Source organism: Pelobates fuscus, chromosome 3 (genome assembly GCF_036172605.1).
Source record: "Pelobates fuscus isolate aPelFus1 chromosome 3, aPelFus1.pri, whole genome shotgun sequence".
NCBI lineage: Eukaryota > Metazoa > Chordata > Amphibia > Anura > Pelobatidae > Pelobates > Pelobates fuscus.
The window spans coordinates 273,715,535-273,736,880 of NC_086319.1; the positions used below are offsets into that span (position 1 = coordinate 273,715,535).

The following is a 21,346-nucleotide window of genomic DNA, read 5'->3' on the forward strand; positions in this document are numbered from 1 at the left end:
TGTGTATAACTGAGTGCATCTGATATTGGCATTGTGTGTGTGTGACTCACTATCATCTTGATAAAGACCCAGGAGGATTGAGACGAGAGAGTGCTCCTGTCTTTACTTTGTGTGTATATATATATATATATATATATATGTATATATATATATATATATATATATATATAAACACACGCGCATGTTTTATAACTGCTCCCCTACTTTTGTCCCTAGCCCACCATGTGCCCCCCTAAATATGAATCCTAGAGATGCCACTGTTGTGTGTGTGCAGTAATGTGTATCTGTGTATGCTTGGCAATGTGTATTTGGGTGTATGTGTGTGTCTAGCAGTGTGTAACTATGTGTACCCGTGTGTGTCTATAACTGTGTGTATACTTTAAGTGTATCTGAAAGGTATGTCCAGCCTATGGTGTCTCAGTTAGTGTGTATCTCTCTCTGGGAGAGTGGCAAGGAGCCAGCCAGGGAAAAATTCTAATGGTATCCCCGGTGATGAGGTTTAGGGGTACTGAGGAGCTTCTGTACATGATGCGATTGTTGGTAATGATAAGGTAATGTGATTGTAATGTGGTTAGGGCTGGAAATGTTTAGTTGAGTATGGGGCTATGGGTGATGAAGGGATGAATGGATTGTAGTGGTTATGGAGCTATCACACAAAGACATCACCCACACCACATGCAGCGGTGGGCTGGGTCGAGGTTAGGGAGGCAATTGCCCCCCAGGCCGTCCTAAATTATTTTAAAAACAGCCGCAGGCGGCTCTGTAATTAAGCGGTTTAGGTGGCCTAAACCGCCTTAGGACAGACTGTGTCGACCCGACACCAGGAGGAGGCCTGGCGTTTTTTTCGGTATGCCACCGGGTGTGAGACCCCTCCAGGCTGCCCGAGAGCACCCGTAGCGCTGGTCTGCAACTCCGCCGTGTGCAGAGCTGCAGATCATGTGTCTCGCGAGATCTGGCCAATCAGAGCGTTGCCGCGGGTTACCGGGTCTTGCGAGATATGGTCTGCAGCTCTGCACACTATGGAGCTACAGACCGGATATCACCACCGGACCACCAGGGAGCCCACACTGGACCGCCAGGGAGGGGCAGAAGGTATGTAGTCCCCCCTCCCTCACACCATCACCCTCCCTCCCACACATTATTACCCCCTCCCTCTCACCATCAACCTCCTCACTCACACCAAACCCCCCCTTCTCACCATCACCCTTCTCCCACACATTTTTAACCCCCCCTCACCAACACCCCCCTCCTTCACACCATCACACAACCTACCTTTACACCATCACCCCCTCCCTCTAACAATCACCCCCCTCCCTCACACTAACACCCCCTCACCATCACCCCCCTCCCTCTCACCATCACCCACCTTCCTCTCACCATCATCCCCCATCCCTCACGTCAACACCCCCTACTTCACACCTTCATCCCCCTCCTTCACACCTTCACCCCCCTCCCTCACACATCACCCCCTCCCTCACACCATCATCTCCTCCCACTCACCAACACCCACCTCCTTCACACCATCACCCCCTCTCTTTTACAACATCACCCCCTCCCTCTCACCATCACACCCCTCCTTCACACTAATACCCCCTCACCATCACCCCTCCCTCTCACAATCACCCCCTCCCTCACACTAACAACCTCACCATCACCCCCTCCCTCTCACCATCCTCCCCTCCCTCTCACCATCCTCCCCTCCCTCTCACCATCACCCCCCTTCCTCTCACCATCATCCCCCATCCCTCACACCTTCACCCCCCTCCTTCACACCTTCACCACCCTCCTTCACACCTTCACCCCTCTCCCTCACACCACCCTCCATCCCTCACACCATCACCCCCTCCCTCTCACCATCACCCCCTCCCTTACACCATCTCACCCCTCCCTTACACCATCACCCCCTCCCTCTCACCATCACCCCCTCCCTTACACCATCTCACCCCTCCCTTACACCATCACCCCCTCCTTCTCATCATCACCCCCCTCACACTAATTCCACCGTCACCATCACCCCTCCCTCTCACCATCACCTCATCCCTCACACCAACACCCCCCTCCTTCACACCATCACCCCCATACTTCACACCATCACCCCCCTCTTTCACACCATCACATGCCTTCTTCACACCATCACCCCCTTTCACACCATCACCCCATCCCTCTCACCATCACCCCCTCCCTCTCAAATTACCCCCTCCCTCACATTACTACCCTCTCACCATCACTCTCTCTCACCATCACCCCTCCCTCTCAACATCACCACCCTCACCATCACCCCCTACCTCACACTAACACCACCCTCTCTCACACTAACATCCTCCTCCCTCACAATAACACCCCCCTCCCTCACACTAACACCACCCTCCTTCACACAAACACCCCCTCCCTCACACTAACACCCTCCTCCCTTGCACCATTACCCCCCCTCACATCATTATCCCCTGGCTCATACCATCACCCCCCTCGCTCACACCATTACCACCCCCTTCACACCATTACCACTCCCCCCTCACAACATTACCACAACTCCTTGACACCATTACTACCCCTCCTTGACACCATTACTACCCATCCCTCTCACCATCACCCCCACATAAACCACATTGTATCATATTTGCCTTGCTTCATGACATCAATATGCGTTATAAAACCAGGAAAAGGTGGGCATGGATGGTGAGCGGATTCTGTGGTGCAATCGGCCACTTGACTGGATTTGCCCCCCAGGGCTAAGGCTACCAGCCCTCCCCTGACCACATGTCCACATGCAACCAATACACATATCATACACATCCAGGACTGGTGCAACAATTTTTGGTTACACAGGCAAGATGCATTGCATCTTCACCTATTATCTCTTACCACCTTTAGTCCCTTTTGTTTTCTTATCCTGCTTTAAATGTCTTACCACCTTTACTGTATCTTATCCCCCTACACTACTGTATCTTATGCCCCCTTTTCCCCCTTTGTATCTTACATCCCCTTTAGTGTCTCTTTCTCCTCCCAGCTCTTTGTGTGCCTCCTTCTTCTTCTCAGTTCCCTTTTGTGTCTCTTTCACCCTTCTAAGATGGTTGCCTGTGGCATCTTATGGTAGCCCCAGCCCTGCTAACATCACATATATCACATACTACACACATCATAATTTAAGTTTTGTCTACGGTGTCAGAAACTCTAGAGACGGCTCCGCATACAGTCTGTATTTAATAATGGAAGGTTGGCAGGTTGTTGCAGGGAGTGTTTGAAGTTGACAGAAATGACACCATAAAGGGACGTAGGGTCTAGTAGGTGCTGTGTCAGACTAATGTGTAGTCAAGTACAGTCATAGCAGATATGAATGTGTGGTGCACTGACAAATCTTTGTGTGTATTCAGTAAAGGAATAGCCGGGAGGGATGTGGGGTGCAGTGGGAGATCTCTGTGTGTATTCAGTACAGGAACAGCAGGGAGGAATGTGGGGTGCAGCGGCAGATCACTGTTTGTATTCAGTATAGTAACAGCAGGGAGGAATGTGGGGTGCAGTAACAGCACAGTGTGTGATTTCAGTAAAAGAATAGCATAACGCAATGTAGCACACAAATAGCAGGGGATATTTGCACATCTCATGCTCTCAGTCCCAGTGAGTCAGTAAAATAGGAATGATACAGCCCTAATGGGTGGACCCTTTACATAACCCCTTCCTCCTGCTCAGGTATATAGGACAATCACAGCACGCTATACTCTACACGACACGCAGACATGGAACCTTCACGCATCATTTGGGTATTTGCTTTTTGTGTGATTGCAGGTAAGGGCTTTTTTCATGATCTCACTTATAAATACACAGAAGAGCAGTCTCTTATGGGATAATGCTCAGGTATATGCAGGGTAGGTATCCCGTAACTCGCTAGGGATTGATAAACTCATTAGCCTTAGATAGCTAAACAGTTAATGATTTCTGCACCACTTGTTACATAGATATATCTTCTACATTACATAAAGCAGTAACTTTATTTTTCAATAGTAGAATAAACTATCTCTGTGCAAATTATTGGTTGGCTAACAATTATTTTTCATTCTTTCTCTCTTTCTTTCTTTCCTTTCTTTTCTCTCTTTTCTTTCTTTTCTTTCTTTCTCTCCTGAAATTATTGTTGTAATTATTGTCTTTAGAATATATGAGCAATTGTTCCTCTATCCTTCTTAATGAATGTTCATATTTGCAGTCTGTGTTTGGAACCTTCCTGTGCAGTGCTACAGAATATGTGTAAATCTAATTCATGTGATTGTGATTGATGTCTCTCTATCTAGGTGATTCTTTCAATGTAATCACTGAAAACACTGAGCCTGAAACATTGATCTTCAAGTATTGATAACAAATAACTTATTAATTCACGAATATGAAAGGGATAACATTTTAGTTGGTAACATGCCAGTGCTAGTAATTAGCTACAGGGTTATTTACTAAGGTACGAATTTAAAGTTAATTCAAATTAAATTCCAAGTTTAAGGTCTCAGTAGTCAAACTAAAAGCATAGCTGCATAAAAGCCTGTTTCCAGTTTGGCTATTTTAACCATTAATATGAAATTCACTGTGATTTCTCACTCTAGTAAATAATCCTGCTAGTGTGAGATTACAAATTAATGTTGAATGACTGACAGTCATAGGGTAGTATTTCTACAGAGTACTGTACTCCAATAGTGGCAAGTTACTGCTTGCCCCTATTGGAGAGTCCTGCATCAGATTCTTTCTCGGGGAACCCATCTATATCCAAAAGTCTCTCATTGATGGATGAATTTCAGTAAATCCTAGACTCGTGGTTGTTTCTTATTAAGTAGCTCATTGTATCACTTGATTACAAATGTTCTTTCAGCTGTCTCTGCAAAGGTCGTAGTAAAGGATGGATGCTCCCAGGGCCCCGAGTTCTGGTGTCAGGATCTGGTGACAGCCGCTCAATGTGGAGCAATCGACCACTGCAAGGACGCTGTGTGGAAAGAAGGAGAGGTAAAGAGAAAGGCCACCAATATTACTCGTTAGATACAAAGCAGATGAGTCATTATTTTCTGATTTGCACAAAGGCTCTATTAGCTCGCCATGACTTCAGTTTGTCCTTATACATTTCAATTTAATCCGATGATTATCTTGTCTGTCTACACTTTGCACGTTCACTTAGTTTTCCGCAGTACACAGCATTTCTCTATAGCAGGGGTGCCCAAAATGTAGATCCCCAGATGTTTTAAAACTACAGATTCATGATGCTTTGTCATTCTAAAGCCCTCAAAACACATGCAAACATAATGGGAGTTGTAGTTCTACAACATCTGGGGATCTACCTTTTGTGCACCCCTGCTCTATAGCATGAGCAGTTAACCCAGGAGTTCTCTGAAGACTAAAGTTTTAACTCAGTAGCTATACATAGGAAAGCTGAAAATCAAACTCAGCAGCTGAACAGACGCTGAAAATTAAACTGAGCGGAGTCTTAGTCAGGGGAGTTGGTAGGTGGCAAAAAGACCAGGTAGGTGCAAATCCTCACACTGCAAGCTCGGATTCCCCTGGCAGCCCAGTGGCAATGTTATAAATACATCAAATAAATCCCCAGCCTTGCACGGCTCAGTGGTGCCACCCCCTTCCAGGGCAGGTGCCATCACTGCCATATCCTCTGTTTATAAAAAAATTGAGCTGTTAATACTTGCCCCCTGCTCATTCCATCCTCTTACTATGTAATATTTGTGTCTTTCTCCAGGATACCCTGTGTGTCCAGTGTAAACAGATTGTGACACTCCTACTTAACATGGTAAAAGCTTCATCTATCCAGGTAAGACAGAAGGCTAGCAATGTAAATGGCAATCTATTAACCTGGTCAATCATTGCATCTACATCTTTTTTTTTAATTTTGTCTTACCTATTTGTGTTCTGTTGCCTTATTATCCCCCTAAAGGGCACCTGTTCAAATTTTCACTTCTGGGTTTTTTAAAAGTTTTTTACGTTTAGTGAGACAATTCTTTATTTTTTTTAATGATGTACATTGGTTTTTGACCAACTGCTGCTCAACCTATCGTGCTTGCTGCCACAGATTCACGCAGAGCTATCACAGCAGCAGGCAAGTTTGGTTGATCAGCAGTTTGTTAGATAACAGTAGAGTCTAACTCAACAGTTGCTCAGTCAGATAAAATAGCAAAATATTCTTTAAGAATCAAATATACACCATTTCAAAAGTTATTGTTTTATTAAATGTTCTTATCATTTAAAGGACAACTGTCATCAAATGTTCATCTCACATCTTTTTATCATCCAATCTTTCTTTGGCAGGACACCATCAAGAATTTTCTTCACAAGGAGTGTTCCCATCTGCCAGTCTCTGCTCTTATACTCCAATGTCACCAACTGGTGGAACAATACCAGGGGGTCCTGATTGATCTACTGGAAAGTCAAATTGTGAGTATCTGCCACCTATTAGGGAAAAACAGTAAGAACAGTTGGGCACAATAAGTTTAAGAATCATATGTTGGGAAGAAGTCAGTAATAAAGATTATAAACCTTGCCTGTACATATGAATATGAAAATGTATAATTTATCTCATTATATATTATATGTTAAAGGACATTTTGAAATGCAGACAATAAATTAAGTCCTTGTTCCATCAATCCTAACATTGTAAGTGGTGGTGGACTCACATTTAAAAGAGCCAAGAATGTCCTCTTGGGTGAAGAAGTGGATGCTTTGTTGTGTCTGGGAGGCTGATTGTACCAAGGTAAACTGCTGGGACACCTTCAACAAACTGAGCTGACAAGTGTGGTGAAGTAAATGAAGGCTTAATAAATATAGTAGAACTGTTTACACGTTGGAACAGTGAACAAGTACTGTGTTACTATGCAAAGGTCTCTGGGTAGCCTCTAAATCTTTAGTGTGTACCTGGCCTGTCCCTGATTGGCACCTTACACATGTTTAGTGTTATCTGTGTCCGTGTGTTTTAACAATATAGGTTCCGGAGAATCTGTAAGTGTTTTTAGTTAATTTTGTATTATTTATGTATATGTTACTACTCTATATATTTGCCTGCTCGTGTTCTTAGAGCAGTCTTGTAATCTACATTAGTGATGACAGCACCACCTCCAAAGTGGACATTTTATTAGTAATGGATAATGTTTCATTTAATTACATTGCCTCCCATTCACGGTTTATGGTTTGTGGAATTTGTAGACACTTTTCTAGATAGATCTCTGTAATGTGTGCTTTATTTGTAGCTCCTGCTCATGGATAATGTTCTCACAGAAGAATTTAATAATACAGATTTAATGGGACCTTAATGTGTATCTTTTTTACATTTAGAAACATTGCATTTCTTATATTTAAGCAGTTTTTTTCTCCTATTATTTTCCAGCTATAACTACATTTTTAATTTATTGTATTTTTATACATTGAGGATACATAGGTCAGCCTTTCTCACACTTTATTCAAATATAATGTTTAGGAGGTAAAATGCCCAGAAATACAGAATTACACAAAAGTCAAAATTGAAGCTTCCAAGAAGATTCTGCATTCTGCAATATTCTAAAGCCATGATGAAGAGTCAGTTCCACTTTCCTTCTGAATCCTTTTATTATCCGTTGAGCCCTTGAGTTGAGAAGTTTCCCCTAGATGCACTTGAACATATTTGAACATACTCACTCATGATGATGAAATTGCATCTGTGCCTCTCCAGAGTAAATAAAGCAAGGTTTCACTAGACATTCTTTAGAACAATTCTCTTTGTACTGGGTTCAATCCATTCTATACTAGACTGAAGATAAGTCCCCAGGGACTAATGAAAGTATTTAGAACATTAGGCTGACTAGATGGTCCGATTGGTTCTTATCTGCCGTCACATTCTATGTTTCTATCTGTCTGTTTCTATCACTGCTTACTCCATGCGTTGTGTCCAGCAAATGGGTTAGTTTGTTTATATCTAGCCGATATTTGTATATGTTTCTTCTTTTACAGAATCCACAATCTATATGTAGTAGTCTGACCCTCTGTTCATCTGACCAATCAAGTAACTTGAACTCAGAGCTGCTGACCAATCATATCCTTGAGACTGTAATACCTCTTGTACAAGAAAATTTACAGAATGCCTATTTCAAATCTTACCAGAAACAGGTATCATATTATCTTACATATAGAATTTTTATGTATTTTAATTATTTATTTAACAGGACCAACGTGCCTACAGGTAAGACGTACAAGTGAACAAATGTGAAACATGAGGACATGAGTTTATATTTTGAACAGCTGTGGCAGAGATATTCTGGCCATGAAATTGCAATTTTTTAGTTTTACAAAAAGGTGTGATCAGGCCAGAACAATAGGCTAATTGCAAGTAGTGGAGTGTATTGGGTAAGCGGACAATCAGATTGCAAATTTTAGACCAAAATAGCAAAATTAGAACAATTCTCAATCTTAGCAATTTATGCTAAATTTCGAATTTGCTGGTCTTTTCACCACACATGTTTAGTCATTCATCACTTTCTCTGCAAGTCTCTGATCCTTGCCAAGTTACATAGTTACATAGTTACATAGTTAGATAGCTGAAAAGAGACTTGCGTCCATCAAGTTCAGCCTTCCTCACACCTGTTTTTTGCTGTTGATCCAAAAGAGAAAAAAAACCAAAAAAAAAACCCCAAAAAAAAAACCCCAGTTTGAAGCACAATTTTGCAACAAGCTAGGACAAAAAATTCCTTATTGACCCCAGAATGGCAGTCAGATTTATCCTTGAATCAAGCAGTTATTACCCTACATTGAAAGATTATATCCTTGAATATTCTGTCTTTGCAAGTATGCATCTAGTAGCTGTTTGAACATCTGTATGGACTCTGATAAAACCACTTCTTCAGGCAGAGAATTCCACATCCTGATTGTTCTTACAGTAAAAAAACCTTTCCTTGCCTTAGTCATGTCCAGACAAATCTTGATACAAAAGTTAACATTTGGTTAGTTAGAAAAATTAGGTAGATGGATCTTCTAAAACCGAGATCGCAGAGTCATGTATATTTTCATCACCATTAAAACAACAAATTCTACAGATTGAATGGATTCAATGAGTACTGGGACACTATCCGCATCATCATTTATGAAAAGTATTAGGCAATGCATATTATTCACTGATTTACCTTGTGTAGCTTGTTTCAAGATATATTGATGGGGAAATGAGAAGGGTTGCCAGATTAAAAAAAAAAAAAAAAAATACAGTCTGAGCAAACTATGGAAATGCAAGACTAAAGAGAAACACTAGGCATGACATTTTACTGACATGGAATATTTGGGAATTAAACCCAATTGGCAAAATGTAGGCTAAAATTGTTGTGACCAGGACTGGACTGGCCATCGGGCACACCGGGCAAATGCCCGGTGGGCCACAATGTCAATGGGCTGAGGCCGGCAGGGGAGGTCACAGGATCTCCCCTGTCAGCACGTGCAGGGCCTGCGCTATCCGAGCGCCGGCCTTGATGCATTCCATGACGGGACGGTGGGGAGATCCCAGCTGGGGAGGGAGAAAGGAGAGGACCCCAGAGGAGCTCTATCTTGCAGCTCTACTGGGTTCCTCTCGCTAGACCCATGGCAACGCTCCGGAACCTGCGAGAGTGAACTCTAGCCCTGCAGGCTAGAGTTCACTCACCACTAGGACCATCAGGGATGGCAGCACAGTCCCCCCTCTCAGGCATAAGGTAAGAAAAGAGGGGGGATACAATGCTGGCTTTTTTTTTTAAATAAAAAAATACATATATAATGACATTAACCTGGCTCCCCCAACACACAATCCCTCCAAACACATACACACAAAGCACTCTCTCACAAACACACACACAGCATCCTCTCTCTCTCTCACACACACACACACACAGCACTCTCTCACACACATAGCATCCTCTAACACACACAGCACTCTCTCTCACACACACAAACACACACAACACTCTCTCACACACACAGCACTCACTCTCTCACACACACACAGCAACCTCTCACACATGCACAAAGCATCCTCTCACACACATACACAACATCCTCTCTCACACACACACAGCACTCTCTCACACACACACAGCATCATCTCACACACACACACAGCACCCCTTCCAAATGACACAGTCATTGTCACACACATTGTTTAACCAACACACACTTTCACTGAAACACACATTCACAGACATACACACTCACTCATTCACTGTTACACTCAGTTACACACATACTCACATTCACCAACAGACACACATAAACACTAGCTGACAGATACGCATTCACCGACAGACATATGCACATTCACTGACAAACACGAATACACTCCCACTGACAATAAAAAGTTCTATTTTAATCATTAACAGAACAAGATCTAGTAAACAGAGCTATAAAAACCGAATGCAAAAAAAGTAACTCATATAGCAACATTTTAATTCACTGTGTTAAAAACATAGAATTTTTTTTTTTTTTTTTATCCTTAGTACTATATGGAGATGCCAAAAACAAAAAAAAATTAGAACTATTGAAAGTCAGCAGGATGTATTTTACACTCCTCATCACATGTTTAATAATGGTGGGTAAATCAATACATTATAAAATAATCAAGAGAAAATGTTCTAGTAAGGAACTTTTGCAAGATTCCATTAAAGGAAAAGTCCAAGCACCATAAGCACTACAGTGCACTGTAGTGGTTATGGTGCCAGAAGTGCCTAGATGCCGCCCCATCTCCCGCTGTTAATATAAGTGGTCAAACTAATGCTCCCAGATTAGGAGCTAGCTGAGGAGAGCTAAACAAAGCCCCTGTATAGGAGCTACCTGCTCCAATTCCATTTTCTTTGAGACAAGTTCAATCCTATCTCACTTACTAAAGCATAGGCCATATTATTATTATTATTATTATTTGTAAAATGGCAACTTACTCTGTAGAGTTATAAAATAAGTGGAACTTAAATTTAAGTTTGTTTGACATTATACAATTACAAATTATATCACTTATTAAAATGAGTTACTAATTTAAACCAAACTTCTAAAGAAAACAAAAATACTATTTTTTTTAAAAATGAGTATAGCATATATTCATCTAGTAAAGTTCTGTTGGTTTGTTAACCATGGAAGCTGAAAATTAAATATAAATAAAATGACGCTTTCTACAAGGATGTGTCTACCTGTAATCAGCTATTTTTGTAGAAAAATGGTGCATGGAAATGAGCCTTAAAGTGAATGCGGTATGACCCAACTAGGGAACCTGGGTAGTCAATTGACTCAGTGCTGTTTAACCATTTTCTCACTCTGTATTACAGAATGGCGAAGGAGACTTGCCAATCCCACTGCCAACATGCTGGATGTGCAAAACATTTATTGGTCGAATCGAGGCAGCCATCCCTAAGGTGAATTCTCCATTCTGCTACCCCTTCATTGTATTTTCATATTCATATCCATCTAATTCATGACCAGCATGGTTACTCACTAGAGACTTCAAAAAGAATTTCAAATTTCAAATTTACAGGGTTACTCCAACCACCATGACCACTTCTGCTTTTAGAAATGGTGGTAGGTGTTTGTACGTGCATAGTTTCTACTTGAGATGCTGTACAGGTAGAGTAATCTGCTACTTTGTGCTGGGGTCTAGTTGTACACTCGGTTCCAGGCTGCCCAATTTCAATTCTACCTAGTCAGTTTAAGTAGGTAGAATACTTCTTTATGGGAAGCATTTGATTGGACCACGCATGGGTAGTGGTGATGTCGAATTGGGACATGGAAACCAGTGCGAAGAGCCTCACCCAGTGCTGGATTCCAGGTACTTTTCTTTATTTCCAGGATTATCGGGTGGGAGGTAGTGGATATTGCCCAGAGAATCATTGTAAACTAAATACATATGCATTTGTGAGGTTTAAAAACGGAATTAATTTTAGAAATCCACACCTCATTATTCTGCAAAAAGGCTTCATCCCTGTCAATCATTGAGGCAAACTGTCCTTTGCACTTGGCAGTCAGTAAAGAACAAACATACAGAGAAGAGGAGAAATTATACAATATTTACATTTCTCCTCTTAATTTGCAATGTTTGCCCTGGCTTTGCCTTGTCTAAATTGGATCATTATGTAATTTGCTAATTCTTTAAAGGGACACTATAGTCATCAGAACAACTACAGCTTATTGCATTTGTTCTGGTAGGTATAATCGTTCCCTTCAGGCTTTTTGCAGTAAACACTGTCTTTTCAGAGAAAATGCAATGTTTACATTACAGCCTTGGGATAACTCCAATGGCCACTCCTCAGATGGCTGCTAGAGGTGCTTCTTGGGGCAGTGCTGAACAGTGAGCAGCACTGCCATTCAGTGTCTCCACCCTCTGCATGCAGACACTGAACTTTCCTCATAGAGATGCATTGATTCAATTCATTATTATTATTATTATTGCCATTTATATAGTGCCAACAGATTTCGTAGCGCTTTACAATATTATAAGAAGGGGGATTTAACTATAAATAGGAACAATAGCTTGAAGACAACCCTGCTCAAACGAGCTTACAGTCTATAGGAGGCGGGGTGTAAAACACAATAGGAGATGCTGATTGGCCAGCGCTGTATTTGACTTATGGTGGCTCTGCCCCTGATCTTCCTCCTTGTTAGTCTCAGCCAATCCTATGGGGAAGCATTGTGATTGGATCACAGAATCACTTCTGATGATGTCAGGTGTAAGCAGGCAGATCAGGGGCCGAGGCAGCGGCTGCAGACTTAAATACAAGTAAGATTTTCCTATATTTAGGGAGGCAAGGGGAGCCAGGGGGGCTAGATGGTGGTTTTAACACATGTTTGTGTTCCTGGCCTTATAGTGTTCTTTTAATGTAAGTGTTTTGGTGAGTATAGTATGTTGCTGCAGGCCTTTTGCTGTAAACATTTCCTTTTCAGAGAAAGGTCAGTGTTTGCATTGCTGCCTAGGAACACCTAACGTGGAAACGGTGCTTCCTGTGTCAGTACTGCACAACACTTTGCATGGAGGCGCTGTTGTTTTCCCATAGATGTGCATTGAGTAAATGCATCTTTATGAGGAGATGCTGATTGGTGCAGCACAGCATTTAGCCACACCGCATTAGCTGGGATCGTAGTTTTGATGACCATAGCCAAGGGGCGGCGTGTGGGCAGAGCCAATGCCTGTGCACCTGTGTGGCGCTGCAAATAAGGTGAGTTTTTAATCTAGGGGTGGGAAGGGGGGCCGGTGGCCTAAAATGTTTTTTTTAATACTATAGGGTCAGGTTCTTTTAATATAAATTTAAAATTAAAAGGAGTATCTCTTCCAGAGAATTGACAATTCCTATTCCTGTTAGTATTAACAATGATATTAATGGCTGTTTTTTAAAGGAACACTCCAATCAGAATAACCAGTACCACTCTGAGTTTACAGAGAAAGAGGTTCTATTTCATCTGTCAAACATAAAGACAAATAAGTCAATGGGGCCTGATGGAATACACCCAAAGGTATTAAAAGAGCTTAGTGGTGTACTAGCAAAACCATTAACAGATTTATTTAACCAATCATTGTTAACAGGAGTAGTCCCAGAAGATTGGAAATTAGCAAGTGTTGTACCCATTCACAAGAAAGGTAGTAGGGAAGAGTCGAGCAACTATAGGCCAGTAACCCTTACTTCAGTAGTGGGAAAAGTAATGGAAACCATGTTAAAGGATAGGATTGTTGAACATCTAACATCATGGATTTCAAGATCGGAGACAACATGGGTTTACTTCAGGGAGATTATGCCAAACTAATCTTATTGATTTTTTTGATTGTAGTAGACATTGCTTACCTAGATTTCAGTAAGGCTTTTGACACTGTTGCACATAGAAGGCTTATCAATAAACTGCAATCTTTAAGTTCGATTCCAATATTGTTGAATGGGTTAGGCAGTGGCTGAGTGACAGGCAACAGAAGGTAGTAATCAATGGAGTATATTAGAAGTCTTGTCACCAGTGGGGTAACTCAGGGATCTGTACTTGGACCCATTCGCTTTAATGTTTTTATTAGTGATATTGCAGAAGGTCTTGATGGTAAGGTATGTCTTTTTTGCTGATGATACTAAAATATGTAACAGGGTTGATGTTCCAGGAGGGATAAGCCAAATGGCAAATGATTTAGGTAAACTAGAAAAATGGTCAGAGTTGTGGCAACTGACATTTAATGTGGATAAGTGCAAAATAATGCATATTGGACGTAAAAACCCAAGGGCAGAGTACAGAATATTTGATAGAGTCCTAACCTCAACATCGGAGGAAAGGGATTTAGGGGTAATTATTTCAGATGACTTAAAGGTAGGCAGACAATGTAATAGAGCAGCAGGGAATGCTAGCAGAATGCTTGGTTGTATAGGGAGAAGTATTAGCAGTAGAAAGAGGGAAGTGCTCATGCCATTGTACAGAACACTGGTGAGACCTCACTTGGAGTATTGTACTCAGTACTGGAGACCGTATCTTCAGAAGGATATTGATACTTTAGAGAGAGTTCAGAGAAGGGCTACTAAACTGGTTAATGGATTGCAGGATAAAACTTACCAGGAAAGGTTAAAGGATCTTAACATGTATAGCTTGGAGAAAAGATGAGACAGGGGGATATGATAGAAACATTTAAATACATAAAGGGAATCAACACAGTAAAGGAGGAGACTATATTTAAAAGAAGAAAAACTACCACAACCAGAGGACATAGTTTCAAAGGGACACTATAGTCACCAGAACAACTACAGCTTATTGAATTTGTTCTAGTGAGTAGAATCATTACCTTCAGGCTTTTTGCTGTAAACACTGTCTTTTCAGAGAAAATGCAGTGTTTACATTACAGCCTAATGATAATTTCACTGGCCACTCCTCAGATGTCTGTTAGAGATCCTTCCTGGGTCATGGCTGCCTAAATGCATCACAACATTCAGTGTCTCCACCCTCTGCATGCAGACACTGAACTTTCCTTATAGAGATTCATTGATTCAATTCATCTCTATGAGGAGATGCTGATAGGCCAGGGCTGTGTTTGAATTGTGCTGGCTCTGCCCTTGATCTGCCTCTTTGTCAGTCTCAGCCAATCCTATGGGGAAGCATTGTGATTGGATCAGGCTACCACTTCTGCTGATGTCAGTAGGCAGTGGGCAGGCCTAAAGGAAACCGGCACAAAGAGTGCAGCTGCAGACTTGAATACAGTAAGAGTTACTATATTTAGGGAGGCATGATGGGACCAGGGTGGCTGGATGGTGGTTTTAACCCTATAGGGTCAGGAATACATGTTTGTGTTCCTGACCTTATAGTGCTCCTTTAAATTAGAGGGGCAAAGGTTTAAAAATATCAGGAAGTATTACTTTACTGAGAGGGTAGTGGATGCATGGGATAGCCTTCAAGCTGAAGTGGTAGTGGTTAACACAGTGAAGGAGTTAAAGCATGCGTGGGATAGGCATAAGGCTATCCTAACTATAAGATAAGGCCAGGGACTAATGAAAGTATTTAGAAAATTGGGCAGACTAGATGGGCCGAATGGTTCTTATCTGCCGTCACATTCTATGTTTCTATGTTTCACTACAGCTTGCTTTCTGGTTGATGTAGTCAAGACAGAGAGCGGCACCCAGCAGAAACCACTTAAGATCTCAAACCATTCTAAAATTATTTGATTCCATACAAAGTGGCACCATAACCACTATAGGGTGATATAGTGATTATTGAGTTTGGATTGTTCCTTTAACAACAAGCATGACAACTAGCCCTATTAGTTTGTAAAACCTTTCCTTTAAAACGGAGTCTCATCTGCCCACAGACCCTTATTGCCAAGTCAGCCACTGCACTGTGCCTTGCTCTGCCAGGAAAGATTGCCGGTGTCTGCCAGTGCTTGGTAGAGAAATACACCATTATTTTACTGGACACTATTCTGAACAAAGTGGGGCCAAAGCTGGTGTGTGGACTGATCTTTATGTGTTCCACGGATGAGAACTGTGGATCAGGTGAGAGAGTGCACCTTACAAATATGCTGTATATGAAACCTTTGGGCAAAAACATCTTACAATATAAATGGTTATGAGAAAATAAAAAAAAACAAATTACACCCTAACATCCCAGTGACAATTTTACCACAATACGGACTTGATTGTTCTCTTTTTATATAAAAAAAATAATGCCCACATTGTATGCCAACACAGGGAATGTGAATTGGGTGAATACTTTTATCTTAAAGGTAGCATGAGAAATACATAATATTGATCTAATGAATAATATGATTGCTTTTTGGGTTTCTTTTAATCTTCTTTACCAAAGAGCAGAATGTTTCAGAATTTTGTTGTCTACTTCAGGCTTAAAAGATCTATTATATATGACTAATTTTTGTAATCCAACAATCTCTGCAGACCTACCCGTGAAGCCAGCATTGAGCTCTGATATAACCTGTACCATGTGTATGGTGGTCACACACTTGGTAAAACCCACCCTTGGTGAAAATGCCACCCAAGCAGACATAAAAGCAGCTCTCGGCAGAGTGTGCTCTGACCCCGAACTGGATTTTAATGCAGTAAGTGAATAGGAAATAACAAGATCAGGAACTGAAAAAAAAACCTGTACAGAACTGTTACGTTGATTATTGCAAACATAATGCAGATTAATGAACAGTGCACACAAAAAATATACATATTTAAATGTTACAACTTAAAATCACCTATATAGAATCCCCATATGTGTTTGCTGAGATATGTGATCTAAAGTAGCCTTGTAATATGTCATACTGTATTTTTTTTGACTGTGGCATGTTTCCTAATCTGTATTTTGTATATATTTTGGTCTTTACGGCAGGACCACTACCGAGAAATGCATGCTCCGGGTGTGCCCAAAGTTCCCTTTATCCTGTGTATTATTGTATACATATAATGTATTTCTGTTTAGTGCCAGCAATTCATGCAGGAGCATCAGATTGAAATGATCCAGATTCTCCAAAACCCTTGGGATCCCAAGTTGACCTGCCAGGTAAAACCAGCAAAACATGCGCACACTCTCTCTCCCAGCATTTGTTGTTTCAGCACCATTTGTCAACACCAAAAAAATACTCCTAATAAGCCTATACTTCCAGTCTGTTTTATCTGTCTTAACACCTGCTGAAAACATTAGGAACTCTATTCCAAGAACACTGGGAACGATAGGAGAAATCCATATGAAAATGCTCACCTGTTTTAAACACAAGACCAAAGCGAACAAAGCTATGTTTAATGATGTTGAATAGTTGTACTTCTGAGAAATGCAAGTCAACAAATCCAGGTCCAATAATGTTAATAAGATTATATTATTATTATTTTTTAATCTAACAAACAGTGATATACAAATCAGCATAATACACAGTTTTCTTGGAATGTAAAATGGGATGAGTAGAGAGGAAGCATGTTTTCTTTACCCTTTTGCTTATGTTCCCATGTGTGCAGGAAGTAGGTGCCTGTCCTGTTTCTAGTACTGCTGCTGAGGGGCGTTCTGGTTGCGCATCTGGACCATCGTACTGGTGCAAAAGCCTAGACAATGCTAAGGAGTGTGAGGTGAGTGAGGATGGCTACACAGGAGTTTCCGTTGAGGGTGAATATGAAGATAAACAGGTAGTCTAAGTGGGAAGAGGCAGTAAAAGATTTTTTTTTTATTTTGTATTTTTGCAGTGCATAAGAATATAACAGACCAGCCCGAGTTACCCCAACAGCAATCCTCAAGCAGAGTTTCACGCATTATAATTGGGATAATAGAGTAGACATGCACAATTTTATGATAATAGGAACAGGAACCGTACGGAAGTAGTGAAAGCAAAGAGACAAGAGATGTATAATAACGTTAAAATGGATAAACTCCTAAGCGAGGCATCCACTTTGGTTCACTTGTGTACGTTTAGTCAATCTACGTATGCCTGAACAAATTGTTAGTAAACACTAGAAATCATGCTGAGTGTCTTCGAGTGTACTACAATGCTGGTACATGAGATGGACTAAGTGTTGCAGGCTAAATATGTGTGGGTATGTGCAAAGTGCTCATATATTAAGGTAGAGTTTCAGGCTTAAGAAGCCACGGTTTCCACCCCGCAGCATACGCTTGCGTGTGGTATGGATGCGGCCCTATATCCCCAATACAGGTATGGCGGTGGGTGTGCCAAGTGTGCATGCGCCCAACTGAGCTGTTGTATGTCAATGCCAGCGGTATTGCTCGCGTGTTGGCATCGTGAAGTGTCGCATCTGAACATATAAATAATGTGTCTGCAAGCTGCCATTTCTGGTGCCTTTCGTCATTCAAGCAATTAAACATATATGTTATGGTATGTTGTCATGGGAAAAATGCAAATAGGGAGACAGGCAGGCATGTCGAGTTTAGTTGGATAGTCCGACTTATGGGCGAGCTCTTCAGCTCCTGTGCGTTTGGGGGTGCAAATACGCGAATCATCCTATGCCCCGGCTCAGTAACAGGCTTAGGGGGTGGCGTGGTGTCAAGAGGCAGAGACCAAGTAAGTCCTTCCCGTAGCCCCGGGCCATCGTGAAGGGCGGCATCTTTGGACCACAAACCTGGTCACTCACGTAGGAGGCCAAATTCTTCCCTTGCAGGGGACAGCTGTGGATCCCAGTGGATAATCGCCGCCTGCGGCGTCGAATCCTCCGCGTCAGTAGCCGATACTCCGGGAGGGTATCCCTGGTGGCCTTCAGCCTGGGTGGGCCTATCATGTGAGGCTGTAGTGTAGCTGTGGATGGAGCGCCCAGTGGGGCGCTCTATCCATACAATGATTTGCTCTTCTTCCACCTCTCTTCTCTCTGCATGCTCTCTGCAGCCGGTGCTCTAGGCGGCCCAGGGCGGGCAGATAGCCTGGCACTGAATCTGTTGTGTGCCTTTGCCATGTGTCATAGTCTGAGCTCACATGTGTTCTGCTTGCTCCCCACAACACTGTGCACGAGGCTTGTGGTAGTCAACCATCTTGGAGAAACTGCACGGTTCTTGATGCTTGTCAGGACGAGTGCTTAAGCACGGCTGCGTGCAGTGATGGTCGCTCGTGGGGACCGGGATAACCCCCACCGGTCCAGAGGGGGTAAAGGGTGGGGGGGGGCAGCTACGTGGCGGTTGGAGAACTGGGAGAGCAGCCGTTTTACCCCAGCTCAAGCTCTGGTAGGCCTCAATCAGGTTACTACAATGCCATATGGGGTCTTATGGGGTATCCCTGAGTTCACTGTCGGCTGATAAATAATATGATCACCGATGTAGGTCAGTATCTGCTTGCGGCATGCAGTTAGCTCCGATTTTATAGCTAGATGCGGGAGCTCAGCCAAGGCACGTCTGATCCGATCTGCGGTGAGGCTCCGCCCCTCCCAGTGAAAGAGTTTACTATATAGGTCTGTAAAGCAATAGAAAATTCATTCAGACATACAATGATTTGCTTCTCCTGATTAAAACCAAGGCAGCATTAGTGGGTGTAGAGCTACTTCAAAGAACACTGAACTTATTGGGGAGTGTGTATAGCTATAAGGCCCATTGAATTTAATGCTGCCACGCTTTAATTTTTTTGTTTTTCTGAACAAACCTTGACAGCATTAAAAGGACACTTCAAGTACCATAACAGCTTAATTCTAATAAAGTTATTATGGTGCTTTATGATTCATGCCTCGTTCTGAGGTGGATATCCCAGGGCAGTACAATCGGACTTTGGCTTCAACACTGGTGGTAAACGGTTCATTAATGTTTTAATACCTTGAGGTAAACCGGCACACGGGGACCTCCTCACCATAACAACTTAATTCGAATTAAGTTGTTATGGTGCCAGGAGTGTTCCTTCAACTTTGATGTAATACCTAAGATATAAACATAGGTTACTCCAAGCACCATGACCAATTCATTGATTTCTGTACATTAGGAGTTTCTAGATTCTAGATTCAGAGGTAATAAAGTCTAGAATCGTAACTCCACCTCTGACAGAATCATTGGGTTTTCCATCAGCTAGCCTAGAAGTAGAGTTCACTAGAATTTAATTGCACAGATTGTCAGTAATTAGCTGAATTCCAATGAATGCCAAAGTATATGGCTTCTGACTACTGCAGAAGCAAGAAGCATGTCACCGGACCACAAAAGAGCCTGTCAGGGACCTAGCTGAGGGGGCAAGCCATTGCAAAATAATCGGCCCCACTACTAGGGAAACAGCCAGGCTAATCCTGACATCACAACCACTACAGCAGGCTTTAGTGGTTATAGTGATTGGAGTAACGCTTTACGGAGAAAATAAACATTCCTGACCTGCATTAACATCAAATTTCAACTTCTGAAAGCAAACAATTTCTAAAAATGATATCCATTTGTTCATGGTACCATTCTAAACTACTGTGAAAGACAAATTGGGAGTAGTCCGTACATTTTATACTAATTTCACAGTTCTGTTTCCTGTCCTTTCGGAGATACCCATATGATAATAGGCAGCCATGGTTTGATCTGGAAATTATATTTGTAGCTATTAGGGTTGGAATATGTGCACATATGAAAATCTACATTTTAGAGAATTATAGAAACCCCACAAAGAAGGTACTGGCACATATGATAGGTTTCCTGCCCTGAGTAAAAGCATAAAATAATTCTGGAGACAAATGATGAATATTACCACCTTGTGCTCAAAGCTGGTTAGATTTCAAATATATTGAAAAATGTCATAATGTGTTTCATTTTTCTAGGCTGTCAGTCACTGTTTGGAACATGTGTGGCATTAAAGACCTCTTCAACGCAATTCCAGAATGCAGGCATTACGACACTCTATTCTGTTGAGATCAGGTTCTCGCAACCAATCAATCACTTTGCTTGTGCTTTATAAAATAAATTACTTTATAAAAAGAGCCATAGTGTCTTCTTGTGTTGCTAGATTTACCATAAACATTTGCATCTCTGCAAAAGTGACTCTTTGCAAGGGCAAGGCTGGACCGGGAACGAAAAGCAACCCTGGAATAAATTCTTTAACAGACCAAAAAATGCATCATGCAGATATAGAGGTGGAAAAGATCATTTAAAAGGGGGCTTAATGTTTGAGAGGGTTTAACATCAGAGTTAATTTAAATAGGGTGGTTAGTGTTAAGATGATTCAAAGTATGAGTTGGATTGAAACAGCACTGTGGTATAGGACAGGCTGACTACTAACACATCAAACTCCAAATCCAGCTATTACACCTACACTCCGTGCTTGGAGACTGGTAAGACATCTCCCTACTTTGTCCCTGTAAACCTTCTCAAAGCCCAGACTTCTCCCCATGCTGTCAGGGAATAAACTTCTCCAAATATCATAATTCTACATATCTTAGCCTCGGAACAATGCTCAGCCCGACAGGCTATAAGTCCCTACATACAATCATGCACCCTCACACTTTACTCTCTCTTTTTT

The 21,346-nt window shown here is 41.9% G+C and overlaps 1 protein-coding gene across 1 annotated transcript; it reads left to right on the forward strand.

The window, feature by feature from the left end:
• The first annotated feature begins 3,692 nt into the window (after window positions 1-3,692).
• Window positions 3,693-20,751, forward strand: SFTPB (surfactant protein B). Its single transcript, XM_063448576.1, has 11 exons — window positions 3,693-3,783; window positions 4,847-4,977; window positions 5,717-5,788; window positions 6,283-6,408; window positions 7,954-8,109; window positions 11,271-11,357; window positions 15,758-15,941; window positions 16,341-16,501; window positions 16,870-16,950; window positions 17,400-17,507; window positions 20,649-20,751. Exons 1-11 carry the CDS (start codon window positions 3,735-3,737, stop codon window positions 20,682-20,684), a joined length of 1,191 nt encoding a protein of 396 aa, XP_063304646.1. The 5' UTR covers window positions 3,693-3,734; the 3' UTR covers window positions 20,685-20,751.
• Window positions 20,752-21,346: the final 595 nt, after the last annotated feature.

Excerpts from the sequence above, each read along its gene's own strand:
- SFTPB (XM_063448576.1), top strand. The coding sequence starts at position 3,735 with ATGGAACCTTCACGCATCATTTGGGTATTTGCTTTTTGTGTGATTGCA. Across the intron at positions 4,978-5,716 it reads CTGTGTGGAAAGAAGGAGAG|GATACCCTGTGTGTCCAGTG; the intron begins GTAAAGAGAAAG and ends GTCTTTCTCCAG. Across the intron at positions 16,951-17,399 it reads ATCCCAAGTTGACCTGCCAG|GAAGTAGGTGCCTGTCCTGT; the intron begins GTAAAACCAGCA and ends CCATGTGTGCAG.